Genomic DNA, 18,444 nt, shown 5'->3' with positions numbered 1-18,444 from the left:
GCATCTTGCGGAGTTCCCTGGCCTTAGCCATACTTTTGCTGTTATTATAATTTTAATTCTTATTCATTCCCTTCCCCACCCCAACGTCGACCCTCAACCTCGACGACGGCTGGAGAAGTCATCGACCGTCGACTGCTGCACGACGGATCTGGGCCTCGGTAGGCCGCTGGCCTCGGCCCGGGCCTAGTAGGCCGCTGGCCTCGGCCCTTACAAGTAGGGAGAGTGGGGGGTGGTACATACTCTTCACTCTTGATATATAGTTACATTTATATATATTCCTACACTTAGCAGCCCGCTGCCTTAAGGTGCGTATGGAGGGTACCCCTTTTCAATTCTGCCCCAAGTGCAATCGCAAATACCCTTGGGTCGACAGGCACGCCACGTGCAATCTCTGCTTGCCGAGGGATCACCCCGAAGCGAACTGCAGAGCGTGTAGTAGGTTTAAACCTAAGACACTTAAGGACCGTTCGACAAAGCGTTGGGCCCACCACGCCAGGCAGGAGGCCATGGCAGCGGAGGGCGCCTTCAGCGATGGCAGCGACGCCGTACTTTCGGACGGCGAGGGCATTACGGCGTCGAAAGACAGCCGACGAGCGCAGGTCCCCGACCTCGGAAGGTCGTCCGGCAAGGCGGCTATGGGGAAGACCCCCGGCGACGCAAGCGCTACACACCTAACACACACTAAACACACTAAGACCAACCGGACCTCGACGACGTCGACTTCCCGGAAAGAGGCACAAAAAGAACGGTCCGACTCGGTGTCCTCTGGGCGCTCTCGATCGAGATCGCCTCACGACGCAAGGCAATCATCCACTCTTGCCAAGAGTGCCTCGCTACACACACTAACGGAAGTTCGATCGTCGGGAGACGAAGACGACTTCCACCCCCAGGCCGCGCTCCAAGATACCGAGACCGCGGTTAACACCAGTGAGGCCCCACGCCCGAAGCACACAGATACCTTTCCAGACCCTCGACGCCAGGCGTCGAAAGTCTCTGGGGCCCCCAAGGGACAGGGAAAACATTTTTCCACGCACGGAGAAGGGGGGAAACAGCGGAAAGCACAGCCTTACACCCCTGTAAAGCCTAAGCAGACAAGCAAACACAAGTCTACCCTTGAAAATAAATCACCTGCTAAAGTAATACCCTGTTCCAGGGAATGGTCCAGTGAAGACATAGACAGGGTTATGTCTAGGATGTCTTCCTTGGCTGATTTTTATGATAAGAACCCAAAACACTTTCTTTCATATAACCCTCAAGGGGCCACACCCTCAGGCTCCTCCGATCCTATCCCGCTAAGTAAAAAGCCCCGGGTCGAAAGACCTGAACCCTTCGAGGTTCAGCCTTACTCCACTCCATATTCTACTCCACTCCCCAGTTATCAGGGACAAGTTTTCCCTGAAGAGGACCAGGAGTTTGCAATTATGGAAGAACAAACCGGGACAGATTACTATGCAGAGGATGAGGACCTGGAGGAGGGAGAAGATGAGCAGGAAATTTACAGAGTAGATTCCCCAGTACAAAGCGAAGCCCCAGTTACTGACTCTCCAGTTGATAACCAGCCCCTCCTTAACGAGGTTCTCGCTCGAGCAGCGGAACACTTCCACATCGACACCCACGGTGTACAGGAGGAAAGGGACTTCGCGGAGGAGTTTGTAGGAGAGAGAAGACCGGTCGCTCAGACCATCCCTATCCTCAAATCCATCCAACGAAGAATAGATCCTTCCCTGGTGAATCCTAACCTCACCAGAGCTGTCAACCCCAGAATTGAAAAGATTTTCCGGGCAGCCCAGTCTGACCCTCTGTATATAAAGGGACATCTTAAACCAGATTCCCTAGTGGTGACCAACACTAGAAAGAGGGCTGGCACGCCCTTATCTTCATCAGAAGCTCCTCCCGACAAGGAGAGCAAAAAACTTTACGGGTTTGGCAGAAAGGTAGCCTCAACGTCCGCCTACCAAGCAAGGATTGCGAATTCCACCACCCTGTTGGCTAGTTACAATTGCCATCAATGGGAAGAAGTCGCGGCGCTCATTGCCTCTGCTCCAGAACCGTTAAAGGGCCAGCTGGCTCGGATCTCGGCAGAGGGGAGAGCCGTGTCTGGTTGCATTTTAAAAGCAACTTTCGACGCCGCTGACAACGCAGGGAGATTGATAGCAGAAGGTACTGTTATCAAGAGACATGCGTGGTTACGGCAGTCGGGATTCAAGACAGAAACCCAGGCTTCTTTAATAGACAAGCCAGTGGAACCCGACCTATTGTTTGGGAAAGCGGTCGAAGACGCACTTAAAAATGCCAAAGATGAATATGAGACTCTCAAATCCCTTGGCCAGCTTACCAACAAACCCCCTAACCAGAGGGGGAACAATAATTTTCGTCGCCCACGCGGCCAAAATTCACAAAGAGGCAACTATGCCCAGGGACAAGGTACACAATGGAATAACAACCAGCAGTCTACCCAGAGTTACGGCAGGGGTAACAAGAGAGGTCGTGGAAGAGGCAGAGGCAGCCCCAACAAGGGCGGTGGCACGCCTCCACCAAAACAGTGACGCTCAGTTCAGGGTCCCTTGCCACGCAACCCCAGTAGGGGGACGCATTTCCACCTTCACCCAGGCTTGGGAAGGGATCACCTCAGACAGATGGGTGCTGTCAACAGTATCCGCAGGATATTGTATAGAACTACTGCGGCGTCCCCGGAATCATCCTCCACGACAAAGAGTGCACTCCCTAGAGCATCAAAGAATCCTTCTCGAGGAGATCGCCATTCTGCTAGAAAAGGACGCGATAGAACTCGTCCCAGGACACCAGGTAAACAAGGGTATCTATTCAACTTACTTCCTTGTGCCAAAGAAAGATTTGACAATGCGCCCAGTATTGGACTTACGGCCTGCCAACAAATATGTCAAGCCCCAAAAATTCCGTATGACCACGCTACAAGAGGTAATCCCCCTCCTAAAAAAGGGGGATTACATGGCAACCTTGGATATGAAAGATGCTTATTTTCATATTTCCATGCTCCCAGCGCACAAAAAGTACTTGCGCTTCAAGGTGGACAGTCGCCACTACCAATTCAAGGTACTGCCCTTCGGGATAGCTTCAGCACCAAGGGTATTCACCAAGGTACTGGCGGTGGCGGCTGCACACCTACGCAGGGAAGCAATCCCGGTGTACCCTTATCTGGACGACTGGCTCATAACGGGGGAAACCCCAGGAATTTGCAGGTCAAACATTCAGAGGACTATCGACCTCCTCCACGAATTAGGCTTCTCCATCAACGAGAAAAAGTCAAGTCTGGTGCCAAGCACCTCAAAACAGTTTCTAGGAGCTATCCTAGATACTCAGAAAGGATTGACCTTCCCTTCGGAAGAGAGAATTCGGAATATACTTCTGCAAATTCCGCATTATCAGTCAGGTCAACAGATAACAGTACGCAAAGCTATGCGGTTACTGGGCATGATGGCGTCATGCATTTACCTGGTCCCCCACGCGCGTCTGCGCATGCGTCCCATGCAGGAATGGTTGGCGAAACAGTGGTCTCAGGCAAGTGGTCATTGGGACGATCTAGTGGTCGTTTCGCCAACACTCGTACAGAGCCTACACTGGTGGACAAGAGAGAATCTCGCAAAGGGGAAACCCTTTTACGATCCCGAAGTACAAGCCGTGGTGACTACAGATGCATGCCTGACTGGGTGGGGAGCTCACCATCTCCACCACACAGCTCAGGGTCTCTGGTCTCACTCAGTAGCCAAGAACCACATCAATCTGCTAGAGCTTCTGGCAGTATTCCGAGCGCTAAGGGCGTTCGAGCCCCATCTACTGAACTTGTCGGTGCAGATCAGGACGGACAGCACGACAGCCATGTTCTATCTGAACAAGCAAGGGGGGACTCGTTCGCCAAATCTGTCCAAGCTTGCCCAGAAAATATGGATATGGGCACTCAGACGGAACATCTTCCTGTCATCGCAACATGTTCCAGGGGAGCTCAATTCCCTAGCGGATGCTCTAAGCAGAGACTCCCTCCCAGAAGAACACGAATGGGTCCTTCACAGAGACGTAGTAAGAAATCTCTTCTCTCAGTGGGGTTTCCCCACTATAGACCTATTCGCCACAAGCGAAAACAAACAATGCCCAGGATTTGCATCCAGGTTCCCCCAGCCGGACTCCCAAGGGAATGCCCTGTGGATGAACTGGTCAGGGATGTTTGCGTACGCTTTTCCACCAACTCCTCATCAGGAAGGTGGTGTACAAGATGAACAAGGAATCTATGACGCTCATCCTAGTTGCTCCCATGTGGGCGAGACAACCATGGTTTCCACACCTACGCAGGATGGCGGTGTGCGAACCCATCAGACTCCCAGCCTGGTACAACCTACTGTCCCAGCAACAGGGTCAAACAGTGCATCAGGAACCCAACTCTATGAACCTAGCAGCATGGCTCCTGAAGTCATAGAGTTTGGACATCTCAAATTACCACAGAGGTGTATGGACATTCTAAAGGAGTCCAGGAAACCAAATACAAGGCACTGTTACTTTGATAAGTGGAAAAGATTCGTTATCTGGTGCCAGAATAAACAAATCAACCCGGTTGATTGCACTCCTTCCAACGTTGTGACATACATGCTCCACCTGCTGGATGCAGGGTTGGTTTTTAACTCGCTGAAAGTACACCTGGCAGCCCTCTCGGCTTACACCACATCCCATAACAAGGTCTCGTGGTGGAAAGTACCAGTGGTTAAAGCCTTCATGGAAGGAGTAAAGAGACTTCACCCTCCTATTTCGAACCCACCGCCAGGATGGGACCTCAACGTGGTGCTAGCTAAGCTCATGGGACCCCCATTCGAACCCATGCATAAAAGTAGTCTCAAACACCTGACTTATAAAACGGCCTTCTTAGTAGCCATTACCTCCATAAGAAGGGTCAGTGAAATTCAGGCTCTGTCAGTGCAGGATCCTTTCTTTACTATCCACAAGGACAAACTGGTTTTACGCACACACCCTAGGTTCTCACCTAAATTCATATCCAAGTTCCATGTAAACCAGTCCATCGAGCTTCCGGCTTTCTTCCAGAACCCGCAAAGCTCGGCTGAGGTGAAACTACACACCCTAGATGTGCGTAGGGCGGTCCTATACTATGTAAATAAAACCAGACCGCTAAGGAAAACAGATCAACTGTTTGTCTCCGTAGCTACAGGCAGAGAGGGGGATCGCGTCTCTAAGGGCGCTATCTCGAAGTGGATTATCAACTGTATACAGCTGTGTTACTCTCTTTCTGACAAGACTCTGCCTTTTACGCCAAGGGCCCACTCTACTAGAGGCATTGGTGCCACTCTGGCTTTCATTGCAAATGTTCCCCTCGACACCATTTGCAAAGCGGCTACTTGGAGCTCTATTCACACTTTTACTCAGCATTACTGCATTGACACTCATTCCAAGACAGATACACAAGTGGGACAAGCGGTTCTAAGACACCTGTTTGCTCATGACCCTTCTCACATCCCACCTCCTTCTTCTGGTACTGCTCGCTAATCTATGCACAGCATGTGATCTAAGCAGATTCCACAAGCCTCAGAAGGGATACATTACTCACCGTAATCGTATTTCTGATGCTTGTATCTGCTTAGATTCACATGCGACCCACCCTTCCTCCCCTCCGAGAGAAGGCGCATGATTGCTTGTAGTCTTACCTTTTCTGTCTATCTGCTTGGATTATCTGTACTCACGCTACTCCTCATGCTTCCTCATGTCAGAAAAAATACAATCTGAGGATCCTACACGCGTGAGGGATCTTGGGTACAGTGGACGTCACACTAGGGATAGTATTACTGGCACGCCTGTGTCGACGCCCATTTTCGACTTTCGAAAAACAAACTGTAATACTCCGCAGCTTCCACTAGATGTCGGCCTATGCACAGCATGTGAATCTAAGCAGATACAAGCATCAGAAATACGATTACGGTGAGTAATGTATCCCATATATATATATATATATATATATATATATATATATATATATATATATATATCTATCTATCTATCTATCTAGGGATCCTTCTTCCTGCGTGCAACACCTTCCAGCCATACTCTGTAGCTTTGTGGCAGTTTACTCCAATGGTTTTATGTGCACAGTACATTGTTTGCTCACCACGCAGGTATGTGCCCACCTCCGACCCCAGCTGTGACATTGGTCTTTCCTCTCTGGTCGCGTGGATGCAGGCAAGAATATTCCACTATGCTGAGTATTTATTTAATCGCTGGGCACAACTGCTGCAAGTGACCTCTACAAGCTGTGACCGCCCTGACTCCCGACCCCAGCCGTCTTGCGGTTTGTCTCCTGTATTTTATTGTAGTAGTGCCGGGGGAGTCTTCTCTGAGGCACTCACCCGCTTGCCAGCTAGGCCGGGAATCGGTCCTGCCGGGTGGCATTGCGGCTCCCCCTGCTTACTTCCTGTGTGCACCCAGTACTCTGCCGCTTGCGTGCTCAGTGCGAGTCCCTCGCCTCTCACTGGATATGTCGGAACTTCATCCGTCTCTCACTTTTCCAATACCTTTTAGGGGGATCAGTGCCAACTTGTGTGGATGCCCTGCCACCCGCTCTGCTGTCATCAGCCCAACAATGACTCTGTTGGCCAGGCCCCACGGTCTTCAAACGACCACCTCTGCCAATCTGAGAGCACTCTGGGATCTCCGGATCACAGCAGCTCACCGCTGATGATCTCCACTTGTTGAAGTTCCCTCTCTGAGCCGGCTGTCTTCAGCATTGGCTGTTGTATGCATCGGATGCTCATGCCGTGCTGAGGAGCTCACCAGTTAAGCAGCCATCTTGCTTGGCTGCTACAGAACGCCACGTCCCAATTTAGTTAACATTGATTGAGAAACCTTTCCTGAGCTTACTTCCCTGCCTTCCGCAACCCACCCCATCCCCTCCACCCCTGCTTTCCTCCATTTCCAATGAGATATTCTACAAGGGTCCTCGCCTGCAGCATTTTCCCCTTCCAAGCTCTAATCCATTCCTAGTAATCTCGCAGCTTCTTCTTTAGTAAACCTCAAATGAGCATTTTTATTCCATGAAAACTCAAAGGAAATAATCATGGGCATCTAATTTGTTTTCTTTTACAACTCTGTTGTCCCCTCCGTAAAGTCTAGTCTCTTTGCTAGCCTAGTCTGTGCCAGATCCTGGCAAAGTAGGACTTTTTGAACCCACAGAGGTGCCCATCTGCTGGATTCTAAGAGTTTTTTCTCTTGGATCCGGGAAGAGCCAACCTTTTGTCAAGATCTCTTGGTTTTGCATTGATATATTTATCTAGGCTTTCCTTTCTGTGCGTCCTTTCCTAAAGAACCTTCATAGCGGACACTTCTCCATTATTGCTTTCCTGCACAAATTGTTGGCTGCCCAACAATTCTGGACTTCCCACTGGCTGGAATTTCTTGACTGCCTCGTCCCGCAGTTGAATCGTGAGGCATCCTCAACCTTGGCCCCAGTACAAACCTGTGTCTCAGTGATTCCCAGTATGTGGATTGGATGGTCCATGGGCTCATTATCAGTCTGGGACTTAGTCTTCTGTAAATGTGGCCCATACTCCTGGGACCTCATCTTGAATCCCCCAAGCCGTAGGAATTCTGACATACACTCTGCTCTCCTCAGGGTTTGTGGCACTTCACCCAGTTGGCCATCTTGGAATGCTTTGGTGACTCCAATTCGACCTTAAGAAAAAGGACCAAATTCAAGGAAGCGAGCATTCCCTCTAGTGTCTGCAACCTCATTGGGGCACTTGCATGCAGACAGGCTTTTTTCTCTTTATCAGAGGTTCTTGCGATTGCCCGAGCCTCAGCAGAGCAGGGGCACCTTGAGGCTACATCTTCTCAGGTCTGCTGCTGGCCATACCCCTTCCAGCAACAGATTTTAATAGTGGTTTAATTATTTTAATATATAGGCTATATGTGGTTCTTTCGGGATATTTAGGATAATGATGGGACTTGGATAATGGCTGAGGCTATTTTCGAGTGTTTGAGTGCTGTTTTTCTAAAGGAAGTAAATGAGTTGGGGACCTTGTTTTTCAGAACCATGCACTCTTTTGTAAGGTAGGCCCAACACCCCTGACTGGTAAAAATCAATCCAAGGGACGGAAATGAGTGCACAAGTTTGCAAGAATGATGCAAATGTAGCATTACATGCCGTTTCGGCCAGGAATACAAGACCTAGCTTCATTCAACACAGCTTCATTAAATGGCAGTATATATAGGAACAACGACATGACATCATTTTGACTTTGTTTCAACCACATGTAATCCTTATGCATTGATTGTCCCCTAAAGAAATCTATATATTAATTGGTGCTATTGGCTCAAACCTCTCCCTCGTGACCAGACTAGTACCATCCCTCTAATTATGACCTAATAGGTTCTTCATTCTCATTGGCTAACTCTGGTGATGCATTTTTCTATTTGTGAGCCCCTTCTCCACTGGTTGTCCTAACTCTGGGTGTCGGTGTGCTTCACCCCTCTTTCTTGACCAATCCCCTGTTGGGTGCAGATAGTGTGGCATTTATGAAATTAATACCTCAATCCGTTTCCCTTGCGACCAGAACTTTGGCATCCCCTGATGGTTCTCAGCCTTGTAACTGTACAACAAACAGTTCATTTTGCGACTTCTCCTTGGACATATCTTGCACCTCTTTCCTTATCCCACTTGAATCCGTGACTTCCTAGTGAACACTTCTCAACACTGCTTGTTTGGGGTATAGTTTCTATAGTTGGGAGGATAGCTCAGGGGCAACGTGCTCGCTTTGGAAGCAAGACGATGCGCGGAACAACGCAGGTTCCATCCCCTGGTCCGTGCTTAGAAGCCTCTGGGTTTTAAGTGCGTTATAAAAACCAATCACAATTTACCTATATACTGAGTGCTTTTAATTTACTTGGCTTCTCTGGACCGCATTGATTGGGGGGCCAGAGTAATTCTCCCCCACCACCTCATGGCCCATTACTTGGTCCCGGTCCTCGCTCAGATACTTATTTCCCTTTGCTGTCATGTTTCCCAGTTCCTCCGTGTTGGGACACCCAAGTGGCTTTATGAAACTATACCTTAGGCAATACAGTAAACTCCAACTTTTAGTATAGACCTGCACTCCATAATCTAGCATGGACAGAGCAGTCAGGCTTTTCTTGGGAGGGAGAGAGGGCTGTAGTTTGTTACAAAAAACTTGTAGCATAATTATGGTCCAAAGCAACACTGATGCTCTTATGTATTGTACAAAAAAAAAAAAAAAAAAATAAAAAATATATATATATATATTTACTTCTTTAGAAAGCGAAGTACTATTATCATTCATTAACACAATTCTAAATGCCCACACTATACTTATGGTATACAAACCAAAGAATACATTTAAAATAGCACTATGCAGTTCAAGGTGATTAAAACCTAGTGATGCACATTTAAAATGGCAGTATGTTATTCATGGTTAGTAAAACCACATTAGACCTTCAGAATGACCCAAGGCAATTCAAGGTAAGCAGACCCTATTGGTAATAACCTACAGTGTTCAAGAATACTAGTTCTATCAACAGTGTTACAAGTATACACATTGCAATATATGTAACTTATTCTTCTTTCAGAATGGATACAGTTACACCACTATTACTTTTCAGAACACAATTAAAAGGTAAGTAAACAACGTACATACCTTTCAGAGGGGCAGTCAACTACTCATGGCTAAGTAAGAACTTGGGATACACATTTAGAATGGCAATCAGCTATTCAAGTTGAGTAAAACCCTATTGGTCATAAACTCTAAATCTGTTCCTCTTACAGGAATAGATAGTCATTTATACCAATCATACTTTCAGAAGAGTGTAACACAATTCGAAGTTAAGAACCGTTTATACTTTTCAGTGGGGCAGAATGCAACTTGAGGATAAGCGAGCGCTCTGTAGGACTGTTTTAGAAAGGCACTAAGTAAAGCAGTTAAAGGTAAGCAAAACCCAATGGTACACGTTTAGAATAGCAGCAGCTATTCAAGGCGAGTAAACCCTATTGGTAGACTTTTACACTTATTCAGTTTCAGGGATAATAAAGAAATACCAAATCAATTACTTTCTAGAAGAGTGGAACACAATTTGAAGGCAAGTAAATAACTTCTTATACTGTTCCGAGGGGGCAACAAGCAACTCAAAGGTAAGTAACCACTTCACTTTGAAACTTATTCTGTTTCTGGAATAAAGGTTACACAGGAACACCTTAACAAGGAGATTTTGGCTACAGTAGAATGACTGCACGTTTCTTAGTCTTGAAGCAAAGCCACACCCTTTGAAAGGAACATCACTAGTAGAACAATACAGTAATTGGAAGGGAATGGAGTGGCGGGGTGAGATATATATATATATATATATATATATATATATATATATATATATATATATATATACCCTCAGACATTCAGCCCAAAAATGTATATAATTGGACCATCTCGACAATAGAATAGGTAAACGAGGAAAGTGGAATATATAGATTAAATAACTGCTACTCATTTGTAGCAGTTATTTTTAATAGTCCTTGAAAAGAGGGAAATCTCAACTGAGTTGACTTTTTTTTAACTGGGAGCCTAGAAAAATAAAGACACCCACTTCGCCAACCATGGAAATTAGGGGCACAGTCCCAAATCCAAAATCATTCTTTATGTAGACTTCAACCAGAGCTCGTTTCTCTTGAAGCAATATGCAACTAAATCCGCTCAACAAGCTACTTTGGTGTCTGCCAACTTTCTGTCAGACCTCCGTGTTGAATGGCATAAGCGAGAAGAAATCTTTTTGGTTGTTAAATGAACTTGTATGCTGGGGAACCAAGTCCATTCCCAGTCTAATGTTCTTTTGAGCCAATGGAAAGTGATGCATGTTGGAAAATGATGTCCATTCTTAGTAAGGAATCAAGACTAGTAAAGAGTAAGAAAGCAAAGAGTTGATGACGCTAAAGTCCAAACTAATGATGGGGGGGGTGGGGGAAGCACCCTTATAGAATAGTGAGTAAACTATTAATATCAAGTCAAAACCCTAAGATCTGAAGGGGAATGTTTGTTTGGTTTATTCACTTCTAATGCTCACCAGACCCAGAGGTAACAGGGCGCAGCAATAAGATGATGCAAGGCTTACATAGTTACAAGTTACAATAGGATACACTGAATCACAAAATAACAGAATAAATTTCACATAGCAGCCTAGAAGATAGGGTGACTAGGGGTCATTGGATAATACAAGGCTTACATAGTTACAAGTTACAATAGGCTACACTAAGTCCCAAAATAACAGAATAAATTTCACATAGCAGCCTAGCAGATAGGATGACTAGGGGTCATTGGAGATTATATGTTTGCTAGCATTCTTTCTAAAGAGTGGGTAGGGTTGGTCTGTTCTCAGATTTTGTGGCAGTAAGTTCCAAAATGTAGCTGCTTTCACTGGAAAGCGGTTGCCACTCATCGTAGTAAGCCTATATCTAGGTACTACCAGGTAGTTGGCGTTGCCAGCTCTAGTAGGTCTGATAGATGTTCTTCTATACATTTTATCTGAGAGGTAACTAGGGGCAGCGTTATTTAGAGCTTTGTGGGTCAATATCATTTTTAGCTTTTTTTCGTTATCAGTGGAAAGCCATTTGTGTTTGCGTCTAATGGAGATGAGAACTCTTTTATTTATGCCAAGCGCTGCTCTCAAGGCGTTGTCTTGTAGTATTTGTAAGCTCTGGATGATAGTTTTATTAGCGCCGCTTTAGAGGGCATTACAGTAGTCTATTCTGGAGAGTATTAAAGCTCTAGCCAAGATCAAACAGCTGTCGTTAGAGAGGAATGGCTTACCTGCTCTTATCAGTTTACCAGTGTAGGCAGTGATGGATGCAAGGGATTTTACTTGTTTGTCAAAGGACATGGTGGAATCAAGGTAGAAACCAAGAGTTTTTGCTTCCTTAGAGACTTTGATATTTCCGTCGATATTAAATGAGGAATATTCCTGACCTACTTTTTTGATGTTAGCATGTGTGCCCAGGATTAAGGGCAAGATGCAAGCCCACAATGCTGATTCAGAAACGCACTGTATAAAGAGGTGAAGTCTGTCCTGAACGAGATGCAGTTAAAGCAGCACTCCCTTGGATCCTTTATGCAGTGACCGTCAAGCTGATGTATAAAGGTTCTGCTTCATTTACGCAAAATGCTTTAAATGTTACTTTGTACAGTGGTATCTCTTATGTTGGTATGGAAAATTCTCACAGTTGCCGTTTATAAACCTGTTGTCTTTTTTCTGCATGATTCCACCCAACATTTCTTGGATTATTGGTAGTGCTTTCCTCCTGTCTGTCCGTTAATTGAATACTAGGTCTACAGCTTTTATCCATTTTCCTTTGTCATTGCACTCTACTATTAACATGAGTTGGCTGCTGATGTGTCTCGGTTGAAAATCTGGAGTAAGCACTTTGTCATAGTTTACAGCCGAAGGGTAGGGTGAAACTACTTCCAATGGCTAGGGAGAGTAAGAAGTTAGTTGGGACTGTTTATAGTGAAACAACTATTGACAAAACGGAACATTTTATACATATTTTTCCTTAATTTGTAGGTGCGTGCCTCAAATTTGCAGGATTTGGTCTACAAAAATGGGCAGGCTGGTATCACCAAAGCCACTGTTTCCATCACTTTCGATAATGCCGACAAGAAGCAAAGTCCACTGGGATTCGAAGCCCACGATGAGATCACGGTTACCAGACAGGTGAGTCTTGGCATCTGCTTACATTGCCTTTTGGGCACTTCAGTCACAAATGGAATTTGTAGGAGTCTCAATCATTACCACATGAAACGTTTCAGTAATTCACCATTGTGTTATGGATGGTTCCCCATTCTCATATTGGTTTCAGATTCCCACTTAAGGTGGGTTGATTTGGGAGGCTCTGTTAAAGTGTGGTATGTTTTAAGCTGAGAATGTAGAGTTGCTGCAGAACTGTAAGCACTAAATAGGAGGAGGAGTTCCCCAACAGCTCGAAACCCTCGGTCCAATCTGGCCCATGCACTTATTAGCCAACACAAACATGCTCTATCTGACGGACACCACTTTGCGACGAGAAGCGGTCATCCAAAGACTACAAGAAACGTTGTTCCACAGTGCACAAGTGCCACAATCCAAGACCTACTAATACAGAAAATGCCACTGTTTCAGTGAGTTTGGCTATAGAGCACTCGGAGTCAGTCTGAAAGTCTCAAATGGCATCATAGAAACTATAAATCTCAGGCAGAAGCAACCAAAACTGCAAGAGTGGTTTGGAGAGCTGACCAAAACTTGCTTCAGTCAATCGGAGACGGAAGAGTGAAGGAAAAAAAACGTGAGTACCTGACACAGTTCTGAAAATGGTAATCCTCGCTAGACGACCCTTAGTAGCTGCCACCCAGCCCCTGAAGAATGTTATTTGGGTTAAAATGCTACCATGACAAATCCATTGAGCTATGTGCATGTCCACGTTTGCCAACATTTTACTATTTTGACAATGCTGCCCTTTCCTGCTGTGTTGCAAGCAGCAGCAGTGACTCATTTGTTTCACCGCTTCATGTGTTCAGTTCCTCTATGGGGCTTTGTGTTTGACTATCCTTTAAATTATAAGAATAGCTCGATGGAGTGAGGCAGAAGGCCCATTCATGCACTGCGCTCGTGCAGATAAACGCAACGTGCACGTTTTAAAACTTTCCATATTTACAAATGTTCATTTTGCTTGTACCAACATGAAGCGACTTACAAGAACTTATGTTTGGTTACATTATTAACTAACTGTAGGTTTATAAGGCCATTAATACCGAATGTATATTTCTAATGGATACGTTCCTTCCACAGATTCTCCTCTTAGAAATTCAACTTACTCAACAGGAACCAAAAACGTTTTGAAGCAACCACCCTGTGAATCTGTGTAGATAATGGGTCTACTAGATCATGGTTTCTTGGAGCCCTTTTGCACAAAGTGATGTCATCCATGTATGTATGTAGCTGGAGCGGCCAGTACCATTTTCAGTTTCCTTTCCCCATTCTCAACACAGGAGATTTTTGCAGGAACAGTCGCTTCAGTGGAGTTTTTTCAATGTATCTCCCCCTAAAGCTTGCTTACCTTTAGTTGACGTGTGCAGGAAAGGACCACGACATTGAATCCTGTCGCCCCATGCACCTGAAGGCTGTGACGGAGCACTAGGCCAAGCTTTTTCCGTCTCTGGAAAAATCTGCTCCGGTTGACTCCTAGAACTTCAGGTCTGCACAGGAGACACTGGCTCCCGAACACTCTTCTCGGTCTAAAGAATGGGCAGTGAACAAAAAGTAGTGTCACAACCATTACAGAAATGAGTCCTCTTCTTCGATTGACTCATTTTTCATGGTTGCAGCACTGGCACTCCTGGCATTGATCAGAGACTGGACCACTCTGCACCTCATTGTGTAGGCAACTGTTCTGTTCAGGACCATTTTCCCTACATAAACCTCTACCTTGGAGGAATAGGAGGCTTTCCCTTCTACCATGTTGCAAGTGTTTGAGCAGGTCACCTCCTCCGATTCCCAACTGCTCATTTGAAGCATGTCCCCAGTCTGCACTCCAAAGGGCTCTCCACCCTGATGGGACTCCAGCAGACGCTGCATCTTCGGGCGTTGGTGCCATGTTCAGTATTCTTCAGCTGCAGAAGTCTCACTCCTGAAGGCAGGTGAGGCAGGTGCAAGAGGCGCCAGTGGGTCAGTTTACGTAACCCATGATGGTCCAACCTCTTTTGCAAGGTTTAAAGAGACTTTGGAGGAGGAAGGGGAGACTTTGGACGACTTGTCTTTTCTGTGCAAACCCAGTGCTTCCATCAGAGACATTTCCCTGCCAGAGGAGTTTACTCTGGAAGATCAGTCTGAAGATTGTAGTGCAATTGGCCTAGCCTAGGACTTGTCGGAGGCAAGTGGCCAAGATACTTTCCTGCATTTGGAGATTTGGACTTTGTCTGTATCTTGCTTGGGACTGGACTTTAGTTCCTTTGTTGGGCTGCAATAGTCAGATCAGTGGACGTGCAAAGCCTAGAAGTATCCTAGAAGAAGTGAAGACCCATGCCTATAACGGACATACTGCTACCCAAGTCTATGTAGTACCGTGGCATCCTTTTAGTGGATCTCTGACAGACCAGCTGATGGCGACAGGGTGCACGCCTTTTTCTATAACTTTGTTTCACAAGGATTTGGCTCAACTACAGGACGGCTCCCTCTTACCCTCATGTTCCTTTCAGCGAATACCTCACTAGTGGTCTAGATTAACAGCTTTTACATCAACTCCACCAGAAAGTGATTCGACAAAGGTAGATGCTTGACAGAGAAAGGTTTTAATTTCCAGCAGTTTAGGAGTCAGCACTCTAAATGTGTCCTGTACAACGACCCACTATACCCATTCATTGTAGGAAGCTGTTGAAATGGCTGGACAGTACAAGAGTTGCAGGGACCCTTCCAGCAGCTGCATGATTGAAAGGAAATGGCTAAGCACCCGTTACAGGTTTGAACACAAAGGATTGCGTTTGGAAAGCTGTGGACTGGCAGAGTCCTGATCACGCACCCTTGGATGTGCATATCAAACTTTTCCCAGGACATAAAATTAAAAGTGCTCTATATTTATAGACCGCAGGTCTCTGGCCAGAATAGCCTCTTCATCTTGCTTCTCTTCTAACGGAGAACGTTGCCAACTTTATTCCTTACCTCAGACATGGGTCTTCCCAACCTAAACCCACCCCCCCAGCCTGCTCTCATGGCACTGTCTCTCCTTACCTATTGTCCTTCCTTTTGGGGTTTCCCTCTCATTCCCCTCTGCCTATTGCTTCTCTGGCCTTGTGCCCTTTGCTTCTCTGGCATCGGGCCCTTCCCTGCTGTTCTGGTGGTTTTTGCACAAGCTTCTGTTGAGCGCTGTACAACCACTAAACTTTGGATTTGGTAAGTTACCCAGTCCAAAAGGGAAGGCAAGCCTCTCTTCAAATGGTAGGGGGTCGAGCAGTCTGGTTTAACTCCATGAAGGAGCTTTAGGCTGACACAAAGCAACCATTTCCATACACTTATTCGTAGAAAATACACCAGACTGATCTACTAAAATATGTATAGACCTCTTTTAGATAAATATCCTAGCAATAAAACATGCAGTATAAAATAGTGTATTCATAAAAAGAGTAAATGTCATAAACGCACCACTAGTATTATATTGTAGATCCACTTTGGTGCTAGGCATATTACATTTGAATATAAAGGGTGGGAAGAGAGTGCACCCTGACATTAAAACACATTTAAAATAGCCATACAAGAACCATATGGCAACGCTAACAATGTTGCTCAACTTCTAGACCTTGGGTACATTTTAGCAAGAATTACCAAGACGTATACTTCAAGGAAGAGTCACCAACAGAGGATACAGTGTCCATATGCATTCACCATTGCAAAAGTCTAACATTTAAAAATACATAGAAAAGAACAGATGAGATCTAAAACTCTCTGGACCCAAATTAAAATCAGGAACAGGTAAGAACCCCCAAGTTACATTAGAAGCATTTCAGGCCAGTCCAAGGTTTGCATTCAAATCGATGGGACAAAGTAATTAGGATATCTACAACTATGGGGAAAAGGCAGGTGGTGCGGACTTGGGGACAAACAACCACAGGGAGGACCAGAGGACAACCCCATGAAGAGTTCCAGGTGTGTGTTTGAGAGCCAGGAGCCCCAGAAGTAGATGCAGCGCAGCAGGAGAAAGCCTAATGGTAGCCAATGGGAATTTTGAGATCAGCTGAAGAACAGTCTTGAACCCAGACCACAGCGACCCCTGGGGGTGAGTATCTCAAATGACTCCCCATTGCAGGACCCAAATGAAAGTGCCCAGTGTTTGCGACCCCAACGTTTGTACCAGGAAAGCTAAACAACCCTGTAAGTGCAAGGCTTTTCTTTTCTAGGTTAGGTGTGGTTTGCAGGATGCAACTTCCCCAGGACCTGAACCCTGGGCCAATGACCACGCCAAAGATTGAAGAAAAACGAACGGCTTTCCTACAAGAGCGCTCCTCAAGCAGAAGCGGGGGCTAAGAAGACTTCAGGACAGTGAAGGGAACCCAGCAAAAACGGGTTTGGGTGGCTCAAAGGACAAAGGGTGGTGGTGCCCACAAGCAGGCGATAGTCTCATGAAGAAGACTTGATGGGGTGACCTAAGATGTCCCTGAAATGCTGATGAGGCAGGGTGTTGTGGTCCCAACACCCTTCCAGGCGATGGCAGTGACCAGCACCTTGGTGGACACCCTCTGCGGTAAATGGCCCAACAAAAGGACAGATGAAACCCTTGACAGAGCATCGGGAGCCAAAAACCAAAACTGCAGATCAGCCCAGGACTCGGCATACTGCCTTTATGGCCATATATGAGACTTAAATTGCAGAAACGGTGGGCAGGAAATGGTGGGAAAACCTCCAGCACCTAAGTACATTTGCACTTCTGAAAAGCACAGTAGCAGAAATGAATTTAGTATAGGGTTTCCACTTAAAAACCACCACTCAAAAAAAACCACCATTCAGAAAGAGTGGCCATGCCAGCCTACCAATCACAGTGTGGGTGCTAGGGACAAAGGGTCAGGAAACCAGAACATCTGGTTAGCCCCTGAATCTGCCACTCAACCCAGACCCACCCGCCCCAACAATCTGATTTGACTAGCCAAGGGACAGAGACTGGTGGAAATCAATAAAAAACAATATGGAGACTGCAACACTGGGCATGCAAAGCGTCCACCTGGGCAAAATGGAAATTTTAAACCTACTTCTTGGCTGCCATGACCAAAGAATGCCCCTAGAACAAAATGGCTCAGAAGAGGACTTAAAAAAAAAAAACAAATACCTTGGTAACCACATGATCACCCACAAGGTACATTGCGCTATCAATGCAGTAAATTGGTCTGCACCCGTGGTGAAATCAAAACCAAATGGCTGCCACCAGCCTACCCCCTAGAATCAATGTAGGGTGATGGGTAGCAAATGGGGTGCTTAGAAAGCACCCCTGGGGGACTTATGGGCAACACAGCACCATATACCCATGAGTGGAAAAGGGTTGCAATGGCCCGGGGGAACATTTGTAGAAGGCCGACAACCAAAAATAGGTCCATGTTCCAAATAATTTAAAATGGGGAATAAGCAAAATGTTAAAGGGTCCCTAAAAAGTAACTCTAGAATTCCCAAAATGAAATTGTCTCAATACTGCACAACCTTTTGCTGCCCTTGCCTTATCCTGGCTCGTTCCTTCCTGTCCCTGCTCCAAAATCTCCAACTGTATCCAAAGTCCTAAACTTTCCCAAAATGTTTGGCTCTTTTTATGGGTAATCGGATGGTCTGATCCGGGACATCTCCCCAAATCCAATTAATACTGCATAGTAGTCCCTTGTGTTGAACCCAGACTCATCCCACAGTGCCACTGCTTGT

General features: G+C 46.1%; 1 protein-coding gene across 1 annotated transcript in view; it reads left to right on the top strand.

The window, feature by feature from the left end:
• The window catches only part of SMC2 (structural maintenance of chromosomes 2), a 938,385-nt gene that overhangs the window by 74,327 nt on the left and 845,614 nt on the right, over positions 1-18,444 (top strand). The window contains exon 3 of the mRNA XM_069630781.1: positions 12,586-12,735. Within this exon, the coding sequence (XP_069486882.1) occupies positions 12,586-12,735 (150 nt within the window). The remainder of the gene's footprint in view (positions 1-12,585; positions 12,736-18,444) is intronic.

This window comes from Ambystoma mexicanum, chromosome 6q, assembly GCF_040938575.1.
Source record: "Ambystoma mexicanum isolate Mex_15411 chromosome 6q, UKY_AmexF1_1, whole genome shotgun sequence".
Taxonomy (NCBI): domain Eukaryota; kingdom Metazoa; phylum Chordata; class Amphibia; order Caudata; family Ambystomatidae; genus Ambystoma; species Ambystoma mexicanum.
Note: the sequence above shows the minus strand (reverse complement) of the source record. Positions and strands in the feature narration are given on the sequence as shown.